This window comes from Astatotilapia calliptera, chromosome 9, assembly GCF_964374335.1.
Source record: "Astatotilapia calliptera chromosome 9, fAstCal68.1, whole genome shotgun sequence".
In the NCBI taxonomy this organism is placed as follows: domain Eukaryota; kingdom Metazoa; phylum Chordata; class Actinopteri; order Cichliformes; family Cichlidae; genus Astatotilapia; species Astatotilapia calliptera.
The window spans coordinates 6,805,542-6,827,524 of NC_137430.1; the positions used below are offsets into that span (position 1 = coordinate 6,805,542).

At 38.7% G+C, this 21,983-nt stretch overlaps 1 protein-coding gene across 4 annotated transcripts in view; it reads left to right on the forward strand.

Annotated features, from left to right (window-relative positions):
- The first annotated feature begins 5,085 nt into the window (after window positions 1-5,085).
- The window catches only part of slc12a7b (solute carrier family 12 member 7b), a 76,468-nt gene continuing 59,570 nt past the window's right edge, over window positions 5,086-21,983 (forward strand). For 2 of the 4 annotated variants that reach the window (XM_080305887.1, XM_080305889.1), the window contains exon 1: window positions 5,086-5,418. In XM_080305887.1, coding sequence (XP_080162013.1) covers window positions 5,187-5,418 — 232 coding nt within the window. In that variant the 5' untranslated portion in view covers window positions 5,086-5,186. The remainder of the gene's footprint in view (window positions 5,419-21,983) is intronic. The other 2 variants (XM_080305886.1, XM_080305888.1) reach the window with 1 other exon arrangement.

Here is a 21,983-nt window from a genome sequence, read left to right on the forward strand (position 1 = left end):
TCAAAGCTTATATTGTACATATTATACAGTAGATCCTACAATAATAGATATAGAGAAAAACCCAACAATCATATGACCCCCTATGAACAAGCACTTTGGTGACAGTGGGAAAGAAAAACTCCCTTTTAACAGAAAGGGGCGGGGCGGCCATCTGCTGCAATAGGTTGAGAAAGAAGACAGGATAAAGACATGCTGTGGAAGAGAGACAGAGATTAATAGCAAGTATGATTCAATGCAGAGAGGTCTATTAACACATAGTGAGTGAGAAAGGTGACTGGAAAGGAAAAACTCAATGCATCATGGGAATCCCCCGGCAGCCTACGTCTATTGCAGCACAACTAAGGGAGAATTCAGGGTCACCTGGTCCAGTCCTAACTATATGCTTTAGAAGAAAGGAAAGTTTTATGTTATGGTAAATGGACTGATACTCATATAGTGTTTTTCTACTCTCCCGGAGTACTCAAAGCGCTCTATACAACATGCCTCATTCACCAATTCACATAAGCACTTCTAAACTCAAGTGCAAACTAATAAACATTCACACAGATTCACACTCCGATGAACACATCAGAGAGCAACTTGAGGTTAGTATCGTGCCCAGGGATATTTGGCATGTAGACTGGGGAAGCCAAGGATCGAATCACCAACCTTCCAATCCTGTAGCTGATCTGCTCTACCACCTGAGCCACAGCCACCCCAGTGTTAATATGGTGATTTCTTCACCACATCAACATTCGTGTCTCAGGATACACTGACAGAAGCTGTTCTCCTCCTTCTGGATTCAGTTATTATCTCTCTGATCTTATTCACATTCAGAAACTGATAATTCCTCAAAGACGCCTTCAAAAAAATCATCCATTAGCAAGCTATATCCCTCTTTCTAGAGTATTTTTGCAGGTGAAACAGTGTTGTACAACAACAACAAGTCTGTACAAGGTAACCAGGGATGAAGATCTGAGCCATTTGGCTCGCTGGACATATTCCGCATCAGTTCCTGTGGGGTTGGTTCCTAAGAAGAGAAGTTTTTTGGGGAGAAATTTGTCAGAGTATTTTTGCTCCAAACAGCACAAACCTGAACAGAAAGAGAAGTGGAGGGAATAGGATCTGAGTGAGAGGACAAACAGAAACAGACACTTCACAGAGCCAACTGAAAGCTTCATTAAGAGCCAGATTTAATGCATGTGTGAAGGGAGTGGTAAATAAAGTATAATAAAGTTAATTTTGAATTTTAAAAAAACAAAGCAATTTGACACTAAACTTTATTCTTTTAAACTTTAAGCACATCTTTTAGGCCATTTTTGGATTGCTATTTTTGTATTCATTTTGTGATTTTTTTCTGTGTCAGTGTCTACACTTTAGCACAGTAAACGTAAAATTTAAAAAATCAATTTACTGGTATCTTATCACAACAAAAAAACACTGCTGATTGAAACTGTAATTTCAGGAGGGGCTGTTTCATTCCTGGATGACGAAACACTCTTTGAAACGTGCCTAGGCGTGGCAGCTGGGCCTCTGCTCCTCACAGCATCTCTCTGCACTCTTACATCACGTCCCCCGGTGAGATCTGTTCAGCCTACACAGCCGATGATGCCACATCTATATAACCCACCCACCCCTGTCTGTTGTGATGGTCGACCCATTTCAGAATAAAACTTCTTTTCATGCTATGGCACTGACCCACATTGGCTCCATCATTGCTAGAGGTTTCTTTAGAGAACTACCGAGCCATACTACCTATGACTGTAATTGTCACTGTGATGAATGAAAGAGGACTCGGTATAAAACTGGGCACTGAGAAAACTACAGCAAATAGCTGAAATATTATTTACTTACACTGAAAGTTAAGAGTTTGACACATTAAATCTAAATAGCATTGGTTCCAAATACTGACTTAGATTTATGAAAGACACAAAAAGGAGACGAATTTGACATTTTTGAGTATTTTTTGTATGCTTTGTTAATTTTTTTCTAGTTTGGGATTACATGGCAGTGACGGCGAGCAGAAATACACTTCTGTGTCATGACCTGAAACCCAGGTCAAGAGGGCTGAATGTATGAGGCACCCTGACAACAGCAGCTTCACCTCAGCAGCCAGTTTGCTCAGCTCCTTCCCTGAGGATAATCTCTATGACAACATGTTTGTGGACTGCTGATCCATATTTCTAATGAGACTATTCATGTGTATTACACTCAGCAGCTCAGACCTGCTCTTTTCACTCAGTTATCTAGAGACAAATTCAAATGTCAAACCAAAATTAAATACTTAAAAAAAAAAAAAGAAATGTACTCTATGAGTAAAATATCTTTGCTCAGGCACAAAAAAAGATTTTATCTTGTTTTCCCCAAGAAAGACTTTGACGAACAGTTTTACAAATAAAACTATCAGCTTGTGTATGACTCATTAAAATAATCTTCAAAGTTGATTTCCACATTATTATCATTATTCTTTTTAACTATATTGTATATAGTTACTGTGCTATATATTAACTATACTATATATTAACATTATTATCCATTAATTTACATTATTTTTTAGTTAATTGATCAAAACAGACAAAGTTTTTCATTTCCTGCATAATTTAAGTGTGTTTGTTGTGCCGTGTTTTTTGCACATTGATGACAGAGCAAACATCAGATGTGTGACTTCCCATAGACAACGGGGGACATGTATCACCATGAACACTTGCAGCTGTGATTGTGCTCTAAAAGCCACATCTGTTATCACCCAGCTTTAAAAAGTAATCTGCATTTCATTTGGTTCTGCCTGTAAATCATTCTGAACTGAGCCGATGAGTTTAGCTGCGGATGACTCAAACAACACAGACATGGAGGATTACAAGTTTCTTTGTCAGCCCTGTATTTTAGTCTCACACCCAGTGTGTGTCTGTGTGTGTGCATGTGCTGTATCAAGGCTTCATGCATTCATACAGTCAGCGTCTTTACAAACAAGCATGAACTATATCATTGGTGTGGTTCCTTCCTTTCGTTTCAAGCACACAGTGGCCCGACGTACTTCTGTAAACTCAACACACCCCCACCCCCAACCCAGTCATCCAACTGTTCTGCCAGCTGTCTATTTTAGTCCACGTAACACCCTTCAAGCAATTACTGTCTGAGTGGTCTCCTGGAGTTCATCCAGAATATTCTCTCCTGAGAATCTGTGGATAACCAAAAAGTATATGACAGACTACGAGGCATATGAGAAGCTTGAAGAGGCCATTAGAAAAGGAAACAATCAGGTTTGCAAGTTCAGAAGCCTTTTGTAATGAAGTTAGTACATTAGTCAGGCGACTAATAAGATTCAAGTTTTCTGCTTTAATAAAATTGACTTGATCTGTAGTTATACTCTTAGTGAAGTCAAAATAACTGCTTTAAATAATACCTATGAAGACATAATAATAGACCAGTAGACTCAGACATATAAAAAGCCCTCAACCCTGCTACAAAAGAGGAAGACACCCACAGAAAGAGATATAAAATGACAATGTCAGGTTGTTTGGACTCGGGTCATTTTACATTATCACAGACTTTGCATCTCTTTTTGGCCATTTGGTGTCCCTTTGTATTTTTGTTATACCTCTCCTCTGGTTTTTCTTTCTTCAGTTTTTTTCAGTTTGTTTTATTTTATTTTTATTTTATTTTTATGCATCCCTTTGATCATTATTTGTTTCGTTAGAGTGTGTGTTGTTGTTCTTTTTTGTTGTTCTTTTTAAACACTTTCAGTTTTTGTGTTTTTATAGCTGACTTGCATCTACTTTTGCAGAAAAAAAAATCAATTCTATTGCATCTTTTCTATTGTGACCCTCTTTGTTGTTTTATGCCCATTTATAGTTTTCCTGCATCTTGTTTCTTTCCTCTTCTTCGTTTTTTCTTTTGTTTTGTATTCAGTTGCAGTCATTTTATTACTTGTATTTATTAGAGCTATTTTATTATATTTGGTAACTTTGTAATAAATGTTATCATTTAATTTAGTTTAGTTAGTTGCTGTTCTTACGGTGCTGAAATAACTGACCACATTATTTCCTCTGGGATTAATAAAGTATTCCGATTAGGATTTTTTTTTTAGTCTTCACCTATTTTCATGCCCATCCATTGTAGGATACATGTCTTTTTGGTCATCTTGCCTCACTTCGTTATCAACTTATAATTCTGTGTGTGTGTGTGTGTGTGTGTGGGGGGGGGGGGGGGGGGGGGTCATCAATTTGCTTGGCATCTTTAATTTTTTTTAAGAATTTGCTGCAGATTTTGTGTTTTTGTCTCAAAAGCCAAACATACTAGAAATGTTAAGGATGCTAGGTGTGAGCTATGCTTAAGCCTGTGGAATTGAGAATACCAAAGCTGAGTCCAAGGGTGTGTTGTTTCCATTCTGATTATGTATCAAAACTGCTGGGAAATATGAGAGTTCATTTTCTCCTGCAGTATTAAGGAACCATTTATTCTAAGCTGGAACATACCAAAGTTATTATGGCAAGGTGTTGACAAATGACTAACCCATCCTTACTTTTTAAATTAGAATGATCTATTGAGTCTCTGTGAAAGGCTATTGATGGGGAGGATGTAAAGAGTGGGTGTTAATTACCCCATCACTTGAGCTCACTAAAAAAGCCTGTAATGAGTCCAGTGTGATGCCAGTACATGTGGCCCACTGTGACAGCAGGGTTCTAACATGCACTATTTTAAGGATCCTGTTTGCGCCTGCGTTTTTAAATTATATTTTTTGCTGCCTAATGGTCCTTCAGTTTTAAATAAAAACGAATATCTTTTTAGAATATATTTAAAATTAAATATAAGAACTTTTGAAGATTGAAAATGTATTCACTATTGTCATTTTGATTTTATTTGGGGGCTTTGAGCAACTAAATCATAATGTAATAACTACAGAACTTCGAATTTTTGAGGAGAATATCGTTAATTTGATAGAAATATTAGTAACTAACCCTGTTCACAATTAACAGATTTCGACAACTCTGATTTGCTTCTGGGAACGATTGACAGCGCTCCTTGGCATTCTAAACCAATGAGCGAGCAGAGAGGGCGGGCACAGCCATACTGTAATCAATCCTCTGGTCGAAGGCGTGAGCGGGAAGTGCTGGCTGTACTGTGTGCTTACACGCGCAGAGTGAGGAGCACAAACTAACCGTTGTGCTGTCCTCCACTGAAAAGTTCCACAGGTGAATAAAAAGGACATGGGGGACAGATTTGTGGTAGTCCCTGTTGGCGGTGGAGGGACGGTCCCCGTACAGGGGGCTCACTTGGACGCGGTTGCCGCTGACCCGGGACTCGACACCGGCGGCGGCAGCAGCAGCAGCGCCGACACGGGGCAGGAAAAAGAGCCACTTGAAGACTCCGTGTTCGAACCCCTGGACCCCGGCGCTGCGGTGCCTATCCTGGAGTACAACAGGGAGCCTAACAAGTACGGTAGGTGTGCTACAGACAGGCGCAGACTCCGTGTCCCACTTCTTATCTCACCTATCCACCTTTTAGAGGATTAGCTGTCGTGTTTCTCCCGGGCAGTGATCTAATAAAACCGAAGCAGACCTGTTCATATTAACCACAACAATCAAAACGTTATTGGTTTGTATCCTGGTGCCTCATATAGAGATTTTACTGGCATTAAAAGTTCCGTCAGACAGTTTGGAAGATTAAAACGACATCTCTGCTCACCTAATTGAAGCGCACATGAAGCAGACTGTATTTGTTTAGGTCCATGCGAATTTCCTCTCAGTCTTTTATCTGGAATTTAGTTTTTGTTAATAAATGTAAAGTAAAATAATAATAAAATAATAATAATAATAATAATAATAATAATAATATACAAGGTTTTGGCGCCATTTGTTTTTAAAATAAAGGGCAGAAAATAAATGGTCCATGGACAATGGTCCAAATATAGTTTTAATTTCACATAGTGCCAGCGATTTCCCAAATGTTCTTGGTTCACAGTATGTGTCTCTGAGCTGAACCACAATTTGGCTGCAGGCTTTATTCTCAAGCTTTGTTCATGCAAACAAGGTGCATCTATAGCAACAGGTGGGTGCTTAGAAGGTGCTAGAAGAATTGCCTGGCACTTAATGTTCTCTGAGTTTATTTGTGTCCATAAGGGTCATCCTGCTTATGGCTATTTCATATGTGGCAATAGCTTTATTGTCATGTCTGATGTGTTTGGTTTCTTTTTTGTACCTGTTCATTTGAAGGACCAAAGTGTTTTGGGGTAAACAATGTTTAGACACCAGGAAGGAAAGGTAAATTTTAGTCTTATTAATTAAATATGGATGAAAAAATAAGATAAATCTCACAGTGCTAGTGGTGGTTACTGGGTGTGTACTCATGATGAATCATGGTGACAGAGGAGACTTTTACTATTGACGAAATAAGTTTAAGTTTTGTTAGGTCCAACAAAAGTATCCCACAGGCTCAGAGCCAGTATAAGATGCTGGACAGGTGACAAGTTTCTGGTCCTGTTAAAGCCTCTGTTGATTTAGAGCAGTGATTGACAAGTACTCATGTGATTCATTGTATAGTAACCGTAGGATATGTGGAAAGATGGGTTCAACTTGTGTGAAAAAAATAACCTATAAAACAAAACAGATTTTACAGGCAAAAAGTTGCTTGCCTTGATTCCAACCGGAGACACAAATTCGCTTTAGGGTAGTGTCAGAAGGACCATCTGACATAAAACTGCCAAATCAAACACACAGAGCAACCTGCTGTGCAGCAAAAAGCAGTGAAAAGTAGCGTTCATATGTTTTGAAAAGAAAATCTAATCTTGTAGAAAAAGATGCATACATTTTGAAACTAAACAAGCAGTTTTCATTAGTATCAGTTTTTGCTGATTCCAGATTTATTTCTAAGACCTATAACTGACAATGTATACCAGCAAAAACCAGTGCTTCTTCAATGCACTATACTATTTTTGTAATAAAATCAATTTATAAATTATTAATTACAGTTATTAATTACAATTTTACAATTTCCTCCAAACTGTAGGAAGTTAGAGGAGCTGCTTTTCCTTACGTTTTACCTCTCATCCGGTGAAAGAAGCTTCTCAGATGAGAGGTGAAACGTCTTCAAGCAACCTAAAGAAGTCCAGACGCTTTTCTTTCCAAGCTCCTTAGACTGCTTTTGCTTAAACAACTCAAAATAAAGTGCTCTGCTAGGGAGGTATAACTAATAATTGAATCTGAGTTGGCGTACACCTCACTTTAAGGCTTCTTTTGTCTGCTCCCTTATTACCAAGGGTTGACCACCGTGTTTGATTTGGTCCTTCCCGACATAGCCTCAAAGGGATCTCCTTCCCAGGATCCAACAGGAGTCTTAAAACGTACGTTTACCTGACATGCAGTGCTGATAAGAAGTATTTTCCCTCTTCCTACTGTCACACTTAAATGTTTCAGATCATCAAGCTAATTTTAATATTAGACAAAGATAATGCAAGTAAATACAAAATGCAGTTTTTAAATGATGATTTCATTTATCGAGGGGAAAAACGTCCCTATGTGCTCCTGTGTAAAAAAGAAATTAACCCATGAACTTATTAATAACTTGTTGTGCCACTCTTGGCATCAAGAGCTGCAGAAAAGCATTCGTAATAGCTGACGATGAGTCTTTCACATCACTGTGGAGGAATTTTGGCTCACTCGTCTTTGCAGAATTGTTTGAATTCAACTATGTCATAGGTTGATTCTTTAAGGTCATGCCAAAGAATCTCAATCAAACTGAGTCAGAACTCTGACTAGCCCACTCCAAAACCTTTATATTAATTTATTTTCATAAGCCATTTAGAGGTGGAACTTTGTCTTCACTCACAATGAGGAGCCTACATGTTAATGACATGTTTGTGCACGGCTGTGAGTGTGCGCATGTTTTTTGTGTTTTTTTTTCTCACGCCTGCAGTCACAGAACCTGCTGAGTCTTTAGCAATGTTGGTAGAAACACTAAAATACTCATTTGTAGCTTGATTTTGAGCATAGAAATATTTTTTAAATCAAACAGGTTGTAGTTTTGTAGGAAAAAAACCTCACCTCACTGGAGCAGTAGGTGTTTTTAACTGACAGCCAGCACTGAGCTGCAAAGCCATGAAAATGTGTTCAACCCGATTACCTCTTCTATAATACGATGACAAGTTGGGACTTGGCTATTCTGCTTTAATGCATAGATGGTATTTCATTCAAATTCAGATTGTTTTGCTAAGTAGAAGATGATGGGTGTGTTTGTGCATGTGAGATATCATGCGAGGGTGCATTATTGGGGCTTGTTGCACTTTGCAAGTTTTCAACGGCAAAAATTTTAATCTCCCAAAAATTTGTAACATGACTCCGGAGAACAACCAAAGAGCATTTGCCGCCTCTGTGGGCACATGCAACTGGGCGGGCAAAGAATGTGGCTGTCAAATGATGTCATAAGTTACATGCCGCTCCAATGAATATGCTGCTATAAAATCTGAGGATGTTTTTTGTTTGTTTTTTCTTTTTTTGCGGTGGGGGTTGTAAAAATACCTACTTCATTAATATCACTGGCTGGAAATTGTGACGGGAATAGTAATGAAAAAGTCTTGTACTTGCATTTTAATTGATTTGAATGCCTTTAACCCTTCGTTGAAAAAGATCCACACTGACCGAACAGATTTATTTTGTAATTTTGGCTGCGAAATTCTCTCCAGCCAAATATAGTTGAGGAGTTATGCTAATGTGAAGCGCACATGGAAAAATCTAGGCCCTGTAAATTCTTTGTGCTTGTTTTGTCTCTATCACAAATACTTACGGGGTTGCAGCCATGTGAAGAGTGCTTGCACAATGGGCCCAGTGATGGTTTTAAAAAGAGAAAAAGTGGACAAACCTACGCCAGAAACTTGCTGAGATGGATTATAGATATTAACGACCCTCTGTATAATGAAGACTCTACTTTAGGAGTTATTTATCACTGAAGCATCTTATTAGGTACTGACTTCAGTTCAATTTCAATTTCCGCACTTCATTCATCTGTGACACTCGGTTTACTGCAATCAGTGGAAAGTTGTTTGTTTTGGTATAATCTGTTTACAGATCTATAGGGGCCTCTGTTTAATTGAATTCCCTATGATAAAGTTAGCGGTAGCAGATAATAGATTTAATTATGTTTACATGATCAATGGTTAGCCATTTTCCACTAAAGAGGCACTGCACAGATAAACTTGTATGTATCAGCATGCTCAATGGGAAGGTTCCTCTTTTAGTTACATACCACACAGTAAAACAGAGACCAGATGCAGGCTCTGAATAAAGCTGACTGCATATTACAAGTTGTGACTTTTAATTTGTTAATAAAGGAGGCTTTATTTGATGGTGGAATGTACTTTTCCAAAGGTCAAACACAATTTGAACACATTTGACAGTTTAGTGGAACTGGAGCACTGTGTTTTCCACGACTCAAGGTTGCAAAACAATGTTAAGTAAAGTCTCTTGTAAAGAGGAAGCAGCGGTTATGAAGAAATATAAATGATGGCAAAAAACCGTTTTGTTGTGTGAATGATAGTGTCTATGTGTTACACTGCCTTGGGCTCCTCTTAAAACACTTTAGTCTAAAAATGCACTTGTGACTTGGTCGTTGTTCAGATTTTAGGCCGTGCGAGAGTGGGAAAAGGCCATAGTGACTGCTAATGACATTAAGCAGTTTGTGGGTGTGACCTCACGGCTTGCCTCAGATGCTGAGGATGATTAAGATTGTGTTTGGATTTATGAGAGATTAACCAGGCATTGAAATATAAATGAGGTTCTAGAGTCTTCAGAAGGTGTCAGATTCACATCAGGCTGAGAGACTGTTAAGCTCTCATCTCTGTGATTGTTTCTGCTGCCTGAGATTCTTTATGGAGAATCAGCAAAAGTAATCTGCATGAATTTGTTAGCTGGTTATGATTTTTTTAAGGTCCAATCTCAGAAGCTACCCCTATAATATCAGATATAAGTAAGTAAGTAAGTTAATGTCTCATTAAGTGCACCAAATGTTAAATTGAAAAAATAACATTATTTATATAACATTAATAATATTCCTGTTGTGATTTGCTTTTATATTTATTCACCTTTGTAACATTTACCCACTCTGCACTTTACTTTGAGCCAAGTTACATGACACAATATCAAAGTTGGGGAAAAATAAACAGTGAAAGCATTTAAAGGGAAACAAATTATTAAATTTAAAACGAATGACGTTTAAAAAATAAAAAATATCTAGATGTGAGATAGAAATTAAATACCACTCTAGACACACTTTGCATTTGTTTTTAAATCTTTTGTGGTGTATTTAAAAGAATGTGAAAATATTTACTACTCAGTTATTTATTTCATTTTTGACAGTTTCAGTCTTACTCATTTTACATGCTGTTTGGATCTCTGCGACGCAGCTATCTCCACAGTGTTTATCCAGACTCTTCGCTCACGTTGCCTTTTATCCCATCGGTGAGTGGACTACGTGACTTTCATGGATCAAACCCACAGTTTCTCCATCCCCTGAAATGGGCTGCGTCTGTGGCTGCTCTGTTCTCCACCTCACTAAGCATGACTTTATACAAGCCAGAAATCTGGATTTTTTTTTATTCCTGACTGAGACTTGGCAGCAGTCCGCATACCACACATCCCTTATTGAACTTTGTCCGAGGGGGTACTCTTTTATCAGCCAGCCTCGGATGCTGGGTTGTAGAGGAGGTCTTGCTGTTGTGTTTTCAAATCGGTTTTCATGTTGTTTGTTTAAAATTGGATAGTTTTTATCGCTTGAGCTGCGGGGGAAAGGATCCTTTTTATTGTGCTGTAGTGTACCGTCCACCTGGTCCAAACAGCACATTCTTAAAGGAATTTAGTAACTGTTTATCATACACCCTGAAACTGTCTAGACTGGTCGTATTTGGGGATTTTAACGTGCACATTGATGATGACTCTGAGCTCTTTGCTAGGAGCTTTATGAGTGTCATAGACATTTTTAATTTATCCAGCATGTGTCTGGCCCTACTCACGCCAAAGGGCACACTTTGGACCTCGGTTTTACTTTGGATCTGAATGTTGATTCTGTTTGTTCTGAGGACATTTTTATTTCTAACCACCACTGTTATTTTTCATTGATCTGTAACTGTGACACAGTTTTCAGCCCCCCATTCCATGAGGTCTGCCTCCTCTGCAGGCATGCTTTCTGAGGATTTTAATTTGTTTTTCTCCCCTTAAAATGATGTAGATATCTTAACAGATCATTTTAATTAACATTACCTTTCTATATTAGACTATATCTGTTGTTTTAAATAGAGATGGGTGCCAGTTTTACAGTCATCACCATAGATAAATTATGATATATGCCATTTTTCTGCATGATAAAACGTTCCTGCAGAAAAATGGAACATCTGTGGAGGAAAACCCATTTAAAAAGGCACTTATTACACCTAAAGGATCTTTTAGTTCCTTTAATAACTCAGTGAAGTAAGCAAGGGTTGCATATTTTTCTAACCTGGTGTTAAATAGCAGTTGTTATTCAACATTGTTAGTGGCATCATTACTCCTGCTCCACCTACTATGTCCTGAAATGAGGACTGTCAGCGTTTTCTTTCCTTTTTTTGTTAATAAGGTCAGAAATGTAAGAAATAATATCTCTTCTTCAGCATCTGTGTTGTTGTTGTTGTTCCCACACCAGCTCGGCCTGTTATCTTACAATAGACAGCTTTGCACCAGTAACTTTACGTGAGCTGGCGAAGCTTATTGGTACGATGAAAGCCTGTTTGTGCTCTCTGGACATTTTTGTACCTTGTACCTTTAAGGACATCTATTATCCCTGCTATGCAGATGATATTCAGCTGTACACCTCGTTTCACCCAAGTTCCTAGACACTATTAAACGGTGGATGGCAGACATTTTTCTTTAATTAAATCAAGAATAAATGGAAATAATTGTGTTTGCACCAGAAAGGAGATGCTTGGACATCTTGGTTCTTTGGCAAAATCCTCTGTTAGGAACTCTGGCATAACCTTTGATTCTGGTTTTACTTTGGATGCACATGTCAAGTTTCTGGTTCATCATTTGAGAAGTACTGCCAAACTAAGCTCCGTTGTGTCACGTGCTGAACTGGAAATTATTATTCATGCTTTTGTTTCTTCATGATTGGATTACTGCAATGCACTATAAATTTGTCTTGGAAAAACATCCCAGAACAGTTCCAAGTTCTTCAAAATGCTACTGCCAGGCTTCTGACAAAATCCCCCAAAATGTGACTCATATCTTAATGCAGCTACACTGGCTTTCGGTTCATTTCAAAGTACAATTTGAGAGTATTTTGCTGACTTGGACAGCTTTTCAATGACAGGCAACATGCATTATCATCAAGATAAGGAACTTCTTCGATTACGCTGTTAAGTGCCAGGAGGATTGGCGTGATTTATAAATCGAGGAAACCAAACAACCTCTACCTAAGCAGATGGCACTACACAGAAGAGCTACCTCGTCAGGGCAGGACTCCGCAGTCTGTTTACACTTACAGGCCAGTCGACACTCTTTCAATGATGATGATGTACACATCCAGGACAAGGAGGAATGCTGGTTTGAGCGCGGAGTCAAGGAGGCCATTTACGTGAAAGCGAGGAGGGGGCCTCAGGCTACATCTTTCACCATCTTACAGTGCTGTGATTGCAGCCATTCCCCAACTCTCTGTGAATGGTACTCATGACCATTGATCAATGGTCCCTTATTAGTGGTCAAGACAATTTTCTTATTAATGATCCAGAAAATGTTTCACCAGTGGTGCTAGTTTCAGTCATTATGCAAATGTACTGTTCATAAGGCTGGAAACCTGCAGTCAGCTGAGACTGAAGAAGTCACTTGCAGATTAGTGACAAAACATTTCTCCCGCTGAAAATGCTACTTCCAGATGATTTAACTTTTTGGGAAAAACATTTATGTATTTTTTAGGTGGAGGGTTTGTATATTACAGCTACAGCTAATAATTACATTGTGTGTAGAGAATGAGTGGGACAGAACTGGTAAATGAACGTCCTCAGAATGTCATTCCAGAGGCTCACTTGCTCTCTCTCTCTCTCTCTCTGTGGGTGTGTGTTCATGTTCAAGAAGGCATGCACCTTTGGTGTCATGTGCTGCCCTCATCTTTATTTGGAACCCAGCAGTCAGCACCAACTGGGCCCTGGCATCCACTATATCTGCTCCTGCTCTTGTGTGGCCTTGTTCAGTCTCACATATTTGTTCTACTTGCTCCCTATTTACACTGCTGTTTACACGCAACACTCACAGGGCGATGTATGTGTCTGAGGTGGGGGTGGGGGTTACATCGGTCAGACAGAGGGTGTTTCAGAAGACTCTCTCCTTTGGGTCACAGTTTAGCTCAATCTTTACATTTTTATCAGGTAATTTTATTTTGAATTGGGCATTTGTCCTCAGGTCATTATCTACATTATCATAACACTTTACAGTGCAGTTACCACCAAAGCAATAATGGAATCTTACTTGTGCAGTTAGTAAATTTGGATGAGTGGTCAATGGGGTCTATCGGTGTCATTTTCAGGTGCAAATCTATTCCAAACTACAAGGCACAAAGGGTCTTATAGAAACAAAAAAAATGTGACAAACTTAAAAAAAATACTATAAATTCCTGCTCTGACATCACTGCAAGTTTGACCGTTTTTACTAACTAGGGTTTCTCTTTTGTTTTTGTTTTTCATCTGTTACAAAATTGAAGTTAAAGATAACTTAACACGGGTGTTTCTTTTCTATGTCAGTAGGTTGTAGCAATAGTTGTTTTAGCATGGGATGGTATGATATACTATCATACTTTTTTACATGCACAGCTGTGGTTAAAAATTTACATACAGTCATCACAGGCATGAAAAAAAACAGTGTATATCTACAGGTTCAGTATATTTTCACCTGTTATTTCAGAGTTTTGATAGACAAAGTATTTACTGTACTTGTATGTAGACACACATAACCACATAAAAAAAGTCCACCCTGTCCCTTTTTAAAAGCACCCTGTTAAGCAGCAGTGCCAGAGGGGGCGGTAGTGGGGTCATTACCCTTGCCCTGGCAAACCCACGCCATAGGACAATGAGTGACGTTACATGTTGCAGTGTCCCTTCAACTTGTGATTTCTTGATTTTTGTAAGCCAGCACATAGCGTAGCCGAGTCTAAGACACAAGTTAACTATTGTGAAAAAGAAAGTAAGAAACTCAGCAATTTCTTTGCTTCCAGTTTTGACTCCTTCTCCTCCTGTACCAGTGCTGGTGTGGAGGTTCTGTCTGAGTGGGGACACCCATCATTCAGGAGAATATTGCAGGGGCTATCCAAGGCCTAGACACTGGCAGAAATGGTCCGGAGCAAAAATGACCAATGTGGGGTCCTAACCAGAGTCCCAATCACTGTAGTATGGAATTCTGACTCATGAGCATTATGTGTGATGTGGTACATGTTTCATGCTGGATGCCCTTCATCAAGCAATCCTCCTTGTTTTAATTTTTTAAATTTATTTTTTGGAGGGGGGGCTTGGGGCCAGCACTAGGAAAGAGGAAAGATAGCTCCTCATATTTTGTGACTTACACCAAAATCTAGATTAAGAAGTCACTAAATGTGCATAGTATCTCTTAGGCAATGCACCAAACTGAAAATGGAAGTAAGCAAGTGAAACTTTACCAGTCACCTCCAAAGCACTGCTCATACCAGTGCAGTTTGTTTTATTTTAACACACGATGAAAGTGGTCTGGTTAATAATGCTAACAGTCTTTCAGCACCAGAAAACCACTGCTGCTGAACAGATGTGATGGGAAAAACTACATCATGTGTTTTCCCCTAGACATTCTCTACATTTGGGGTTGATAGTCAGGGGTTTTTCCACCTCTTGTATGTGTAAAACTAAGTAAGGCATTTACTGTGAGTCATTTTGGCCTTTTTGCCTTTCCTATCACGGTAAATATTGTTGTAGAGCAACATGAAGCCAAATGAGGCCCCTAGAAAGCAAAATACATGTTTAAAATTATGTCCAGAGAGAGTGAAGACATAAGATGATGACACTTAAACATATTAGCATTATCCCATCCAGTGAAATCATCCAAAATAAAGAAAATAACAACTTTTAAAATGACCAAATATGTTTATTCAACAATAATATTAAAACAAACCCAATACAAATACTGCTTTATTTACTGAATAGAGCAGTTGATAAAACTTCAAAACAGAAGAGCTTTGTTTCCATAAAAAGCTGTGTTAAATTTCTGTTTGTGCTATTGTGTCTACCTTGGGTATATGTAAGGAGAAAATGCAGCTGGGCACAGTCAGTACAGTTACTTGGTTATGGCATCAGTGGATATCAGATGTCAGAAATGTGTAGAGAGAGACATTGCGTGAGTATCATGTTCCGCCTGTCTCTGAATTAGGAGTCCTATTATAACCTCCTTAACCGTCAAAGGAGCTTGCAAAGAAAAGCGTCTGGACTTCTTTAAGTTGCTTGAAGACGTTTCACCTCTCATCCAAGAAGCTTCTTCAGTTCTAAGGTCAAATGGTGGGGTGAGCTCATTGTGAGCAGTCCATCTGCATCTAAAGGATAAAGGTCACTCTTTCGAGGATGCCAATGTTCACATTTTGGACAGAGAGGACAGATGGTTTGAAAGAGGAGTGAAAGAAGCCATCTACCGGTATGTCCACTGTGAGCGACCATCTTTGAACAGAGGCGGTGGTTTAAGACACCAACTCTCTGCCATCTATAATCCAGTTTTGAGATCCCTCCCCAGACGCCTTAACGGCCACTCACATCCTGGGCCATCTGACCTCAGGAAATCGCATGATAAAGTGGGGCCAGGTTTCACAATGAGCTCACCCGAAACCCTGGCTGATTGGGACCCACACCCGTTTTCACACCTTGGCTCAGGCGATTAGAAGATCATCAGGGGGTCCTTTTGTCCCTCTTTGGGGGGATATTCCCACTGGGTTTAAATCTGGGACTCTCCGCCATTTGACCTTAGAACTGAAGAAGCTTCTCGGATGAGAGGTGAAACGTCTTCAAGCAACTTAAAGAAGTCCAGACGCTTTTCTTTGCAAGCTCCTTTGACTACGATGACCTGGATGACTGAGAACCCTCACAGACAACCTCCTTAACCCCACCCCGGCCTAAATGACTACAGTCCTGTAAAACTCCAGGGATGAGACTGATGCAGTGCAAGCTTCAATCCTTCCAAACTCTCTCATGACATGGGCTGAGCTGTCTGCTGAAAAAAGGAACTGAGATAGCAAAAAACTTGAGTCAACTTCTGTTTTTGCTGATCTTACTCATTGCCCCAAGACAGGTTTTTTTTCTTTCTTCTTTTTTTTTTGGTTATGTTTTCTGTTCTTATTATGTTATGTTGGGGTGGCTGTAGCTCAGGTGGCAGAGCAGGTCAGCTACTAACCAGAAGATTGGTGGTTTGGCTGCTCCAGTCTGCATGCAAAATATCCTTGGGCAAGATACTAACCCCATATTGCTCTCCGATGCACCCATCGAAGTGTGAATGTGTATGAATTTTAGATAGAGCGCTTAGAATAAGTGCTTGTGTGAATGGGTGTGATTGGTTGAATTAGATATATAAAGTACTTTAAGTGCTCAGACAGAGTAGAAAAGCGCTATATAAAAACCTGTCCATGTTGTTTGAATTTTTGTCAGACTCACAAATGCAGACACATACAATCTGATTATTAACACACTTGTATGGAGATGCTTTTGTTGTAAACATGTAAAGTACAGAATTGGATAAAATTAAGCAAAATTTCTCAAAATAAAAACAGTTTTCAGATCACACAGTTACAAAGTCCTTCACAGTTTGAAACGATACATACACATACAATACATAACCAGGGCTGCACATAAGCACATAAGCATTCGCTGTCAAAATAAAAGACGCGCACGGGATAAGAAGTTGGAACACGCGTTTGCGTACATAAGATGTTCCCGGAAATTCTGAGAATACGCACTTCTTTTGCGCGTAATTGCTTACGAAGCTTGCTTCTTGCTTCTTCGACATCTTTAAGAGTTTTGAACAAATGTCTGTACTCCTCCAGAACACTTATGTGCAGCCCTGAATATAATAGTATCCCTTGAGTTAATAAGTTCATTCAAAACTTTTACAAGTGTACAGGGAGTGCAGAATTATTAGGCAAGTTGTATTTTTGAGGAATAATTTTATTATTGAACAACAACCATGTTCTCAATGAACCCAAAAAACTCATTAATATCAAAGCTGAATGTTTTTGGAAGTAGTTTTTAGTTTGTTTTTAGTTTTAGCTATATATCTGTGTGTGCAGGTGACTATTACTGTGCATAATTATTAGGCAACTTAACAAAAAACAATATATACCCATTTCAATTATTTATTTTTACCAGTGAAACCAATATAACATCTCCACATTCACAAATATACATTTCTGACATTCAAAAACAAAACAAAAACAAATCAGTGACCAATATAGCCACCTTTCTTTGCAAGGACACTCAAAAGCCTGCCATCCATGGATTCTGTCAGTGTTTTGATCTGTTCACCATCAACATTGCGTGCAGCAGCAACCACAGCCACTGACACTGTTCAGAGAGGTGTACTGTTTTCCCTCCTTGTAAATCTCACATTTGATGATGGACCACAGGTTCTCAATGGGGTTCAGATCAGGTGAACAAGGTGGCCATGTCATTAGTTTTTCTTCTTTTATACCCTTTCTTGCCAGCCACGCTGTGGAGTACTTGGACGCGTGTGATGGAGCATTGTCCTGCATGAAAATCATGTTTTTCTTGAAGGATGCAGACTTCTTCCTGTACCACTGCTTGAAGAAGGTGTCTTCCAGAAACTGGCAGTAGGACTGGGAGTTGAGCTTGACTCCATCCTCAACCCGAAAAGGCCCCACAAGCTCATCTTTGATGATACCAGCCCAAACCAGTACTCCACCTCCACCTTGCTGGCGTCTGAGTCGGACTGGCGCTCTCTGCCCTTTACCAATCCAGCCACGGGCCCATCCATCTGGCCCATCAAGACTCACTCTCATTTCATCAGTCCATAAAACCTTAGAAAAACCAGTCTTGAGATATTTCTTGGCCCAGTCTTGACGTTTCAGCTTGTGTGTCTTGTTCAGTGGTGGTCGTCTTTCAGCCTTTCTTACCTTGGCCATGTCTCTGAGTATTGCACACCTTGTGCTTTTGGGCACTCCAGTGATGGTGCAGCTCTGAAATATGGCCAAACTGGTGGCAAGTGGCATCTTGGCAGCTGCACGCTTGACTTTTCTCAGTTCATGGGCAGTTATTTTGCGCCTTGGTTTTTCCACACGCTTCTTGCGACCCTGTTGACTATTTTGAATGAAACGCTTGATTGTTCGATCAGAAGCTTTGCAATTTTGAGACTGCTGCATCCCTCTGCAAGATATCTCACTATTTCTGACTTTTCTGAGCCTGTCAAGTCCTTCTTTTGACCCATTTTGCCAAAGGAAAGGACGCTGCCTAATAATTATGCACACCTGATATAGGGTGTTGATGTCATTAGACCACACCCCTTCTCATTACAGAGATGCATATCACCTAATATGCTTAATTGGTAGTAGGCTTTCGAGCCTATACAGCTTGGAGTAAGACAACATGCATGAAGAGGATGATGTGGACAAAATACTCATTTGCCTAATAATTCTGCACTCCCTGTAAATTGTTTGCTATTCTGTCCCTTGAAATAAGATTTAAACACTTTTAGTCTGGAGCTGCTGGGAAAAACAGCTTTTTTCCCCTGCACCTGTTGGAGTGAGGTTAGGCTTTTTATTAAAAGGCTGCACTACAGTGTGTTTATGAGAAAGTGTGGATCATTATATATCTGGGATGTCTTGATTGAGTATTCATTTTGAGGTCATGACACCATTTCAGTTGCAGTCCTGTCCAGCGTTAGTGTTGACGATCATTCCCCAAAGCAGTCAAATGAGTGGACTGTTATTGAATTGGGTGAAGGCCAGATACTAACTGCTGCACTGTCATTCTCCTAGCTGCAGTTTTAAATTCAGTGTTTTCTCAACTATTGTAAGGCATTCCTGTCCTGAAGTAGCAAAGCAGCCCCGAACCACGATGCTCCCTCCACTGTGCTTCACAATTGGGATGAGATTTTGACTCTTTCAAGTGTAATGTACATTTAGATATTCACTGACTGCAATTTTCTTGTGCAATATTTGGCCCATACAAGCACATACAAACAAATATCAACTGTTTTTTAAAAATGCTAAATATTAGTTTAATAATTAAAATAAATTATTAATTTCCCCCAAATTTGAAGTACATTTCAGGATTTATTTGCAATTTCTTTTTCAATTCAAGTGTTCATTGTGTTATAATATCACCAGATAACAGGATCTTAATCATTTTCATTTTTTATTTTATTTTTACCCGTTTCCATAATCTTCCTTGTAACTGCTTTGATCATTTTTGCTGTTCCAAATCTCATACTGATGATGCTGACTTATGGTTACTATTAGCTTTAGCCATGTTCTTTTTGTTAGCTTCTTTCAAATCTCATATGTTCAGCTGGATGAAGATGAACATTAGCTTTGTTGCGTGGTGGTCCCTCCATGCTTTATTTTGGGGAACTTTGTGTCTTCAATAACAGTGAGAAATTTCACACTAATGACATGTTTGCATGTGGCTATGAGTGTGCGAGTCAGTATTTGCCTGCATCTCTGTGCGTATGTTGTGTGCACATGAAACAGACCGGCCTGTAATCAGATATTTGGGAGAATGACCAGTCACTGGTCCTGGCTGAAAACACTGGAAATTGGCTGTTCTGTTCCCTGGTTACTGGATCAGTTCATGTCTACTAGTAGAGATGTGGAGGACACTGTCATTTAGAGGAAAGGTCTGATTCCCAACACATGCTTTAGTGTCATTTAAGTGGAACTCTTGACCCCAAGTAACTTTTGGAGAGGCCTACAGGTTCACATCCTGTACAGCCTGGACTTTGAGTGATTGCTCAAGGTTCAATAAAGACAGTAAAACAAAACGACTGATTGTGTGTTCTCAGTTCATTCAGATTGTGTTTGTCTGTAATTGTAACTTGAATTAAAATGTTGTTGATATTTAATGCAGAAATTTACTCCTGCAACTGTAAGATTATAGCATTTTTGTACTATTGTTTACAAATGAATTGTATTCAATGTTATATAATTAATTAATGGATTTTTTTTCTCGTAACGATTTAGATAGCAATTTTAATAGTACTCTCTGGACGCACATAACAAAATCCACCTACCAGCACTCCTAAAGATCACTGATTTTCACAGTTTTTCAGAACATTTCCTGGGCTTGGAAGTTTGCCCTTTGGCCAAAATAAATACTTAAAAACTGGAAAGACTAGAATTGGTACCATAACCTTCAACAGTTTATGATGAAGTTAAATAATGCAAAGTGGTCTTTTATTTTTCCTGTAAGGCAGATATTTTGTGTCTTTAACTTCTTGTATTATCATTTTATGCAAGTAGACTGAAGTGAAGTAGATTTTTCAGTATTGTTTCCTTGCCACAGATGTAAGTTCACATACAGTACCAGACAAATGTCACTAAAATGTTTCAGAAGGGAACCCAAGTGGTACACTCGCACTTTCATAATTACATTTAGGAACGTAAGACTTTGTATGTCTGGAATTCTCACATTTCTTTTCTCCACTTGCCAGTGTGGACCTGATTGTGCAACTAATACTGCTTCTTGGGTTTTTGGACATGAACACATATTCTTTTCCTTTTTTGTGTCTGTTGGAGGCGATGTTTTCATCAGTAATCATCTGGGGAAACTAGTGAAAATGAACTAGTGAAAACAGAAGGAACTAAAAAACTGGTTTTCCGCTTAACTGGAGGATAAAAAGTAAATTCCATTTGGCTCTCTGCCATTTTGTTAGGATTTTGTTTTATTAGTATGAATTTACGTACATTAGCAGGTTTTGTCTGTAACCTCTGGACTCTGTAGGTCAAAAGTGATGCACGTTTGAGAGAAGGAAGTAATGGAAAGGGAGATGATGTGTGAAAAAGCATGTGATCTGAACTCACATGATATGATAAAGAGATTCCATCTGAGCCTGCAAGACACCACAGTTTCCTTTATTGACTTTATTGAATATCCCTGTATCCGTACACTACAAAGTTTTTGCATCTCTGTGTATGGAGAGAAGCTGTTGAACAGATTAAGTGAAGAACTGCAGCAATATCTCTGCATGACTTGGTTTAAAAAGAGGTACAAAAATATGTACAGGGAGGAGGTAGGGCTTTGACCGGGTCTTGTCACACACTATTTTCACACCAGGGATGTGTATATGTGTTTGGGTGCACAAGTTTGTTTATGTTTATATATCTGTAAATTTGTATGTCTTTTGACGTGTTACAGTACTAGGGTTATTAAAGCAAATACATGTAACAAATTTCTGAAGTGATAGGGCATAAACAGGAAGAAAAAGTGTTGACTGTTAGTTACCAAATAGTGTAAGAGGTGGGATTATGTATATAGCTTATGCTTCTTCCTACTCTTTTTTTCAACATGTAAGTTAATTATGATTTTTATTATTGTTTTGTTTTCCTGTTGTTTTGATTTGTTTGTTCGTGTCTCTTTATTCTCGGTTGTTGTTCTTATACTATACACTTATACATGTTCAAAATAAAGATACAATACACAAATACACAGTTTTACACTGAGTTCACTTTTCTCCTTTGCCCACCAGAGGGCAGTGTAATATATTGGTTGGGCAGACAGGCTATGTGGTAAACGTGAGATAATGTGAGGTGTGTTAGTGTTATTTTTCATTGTAGTTGAAATAATAACATTTATTCATTTCAAAATACTCTATTTGAATTTAATCGCAGTAAAATTAAATGCAATTTTAATGAAATCGCAGAACCTGAGCTTAACCAAGTTTTAGCAAAGTAAATAATAGTTCAGATTTGTTCTTTGTTGCTTTTGTATCAAATCTATTAAATACATTTCTCGGTATTTTCCTTTATATAATGATTTTACA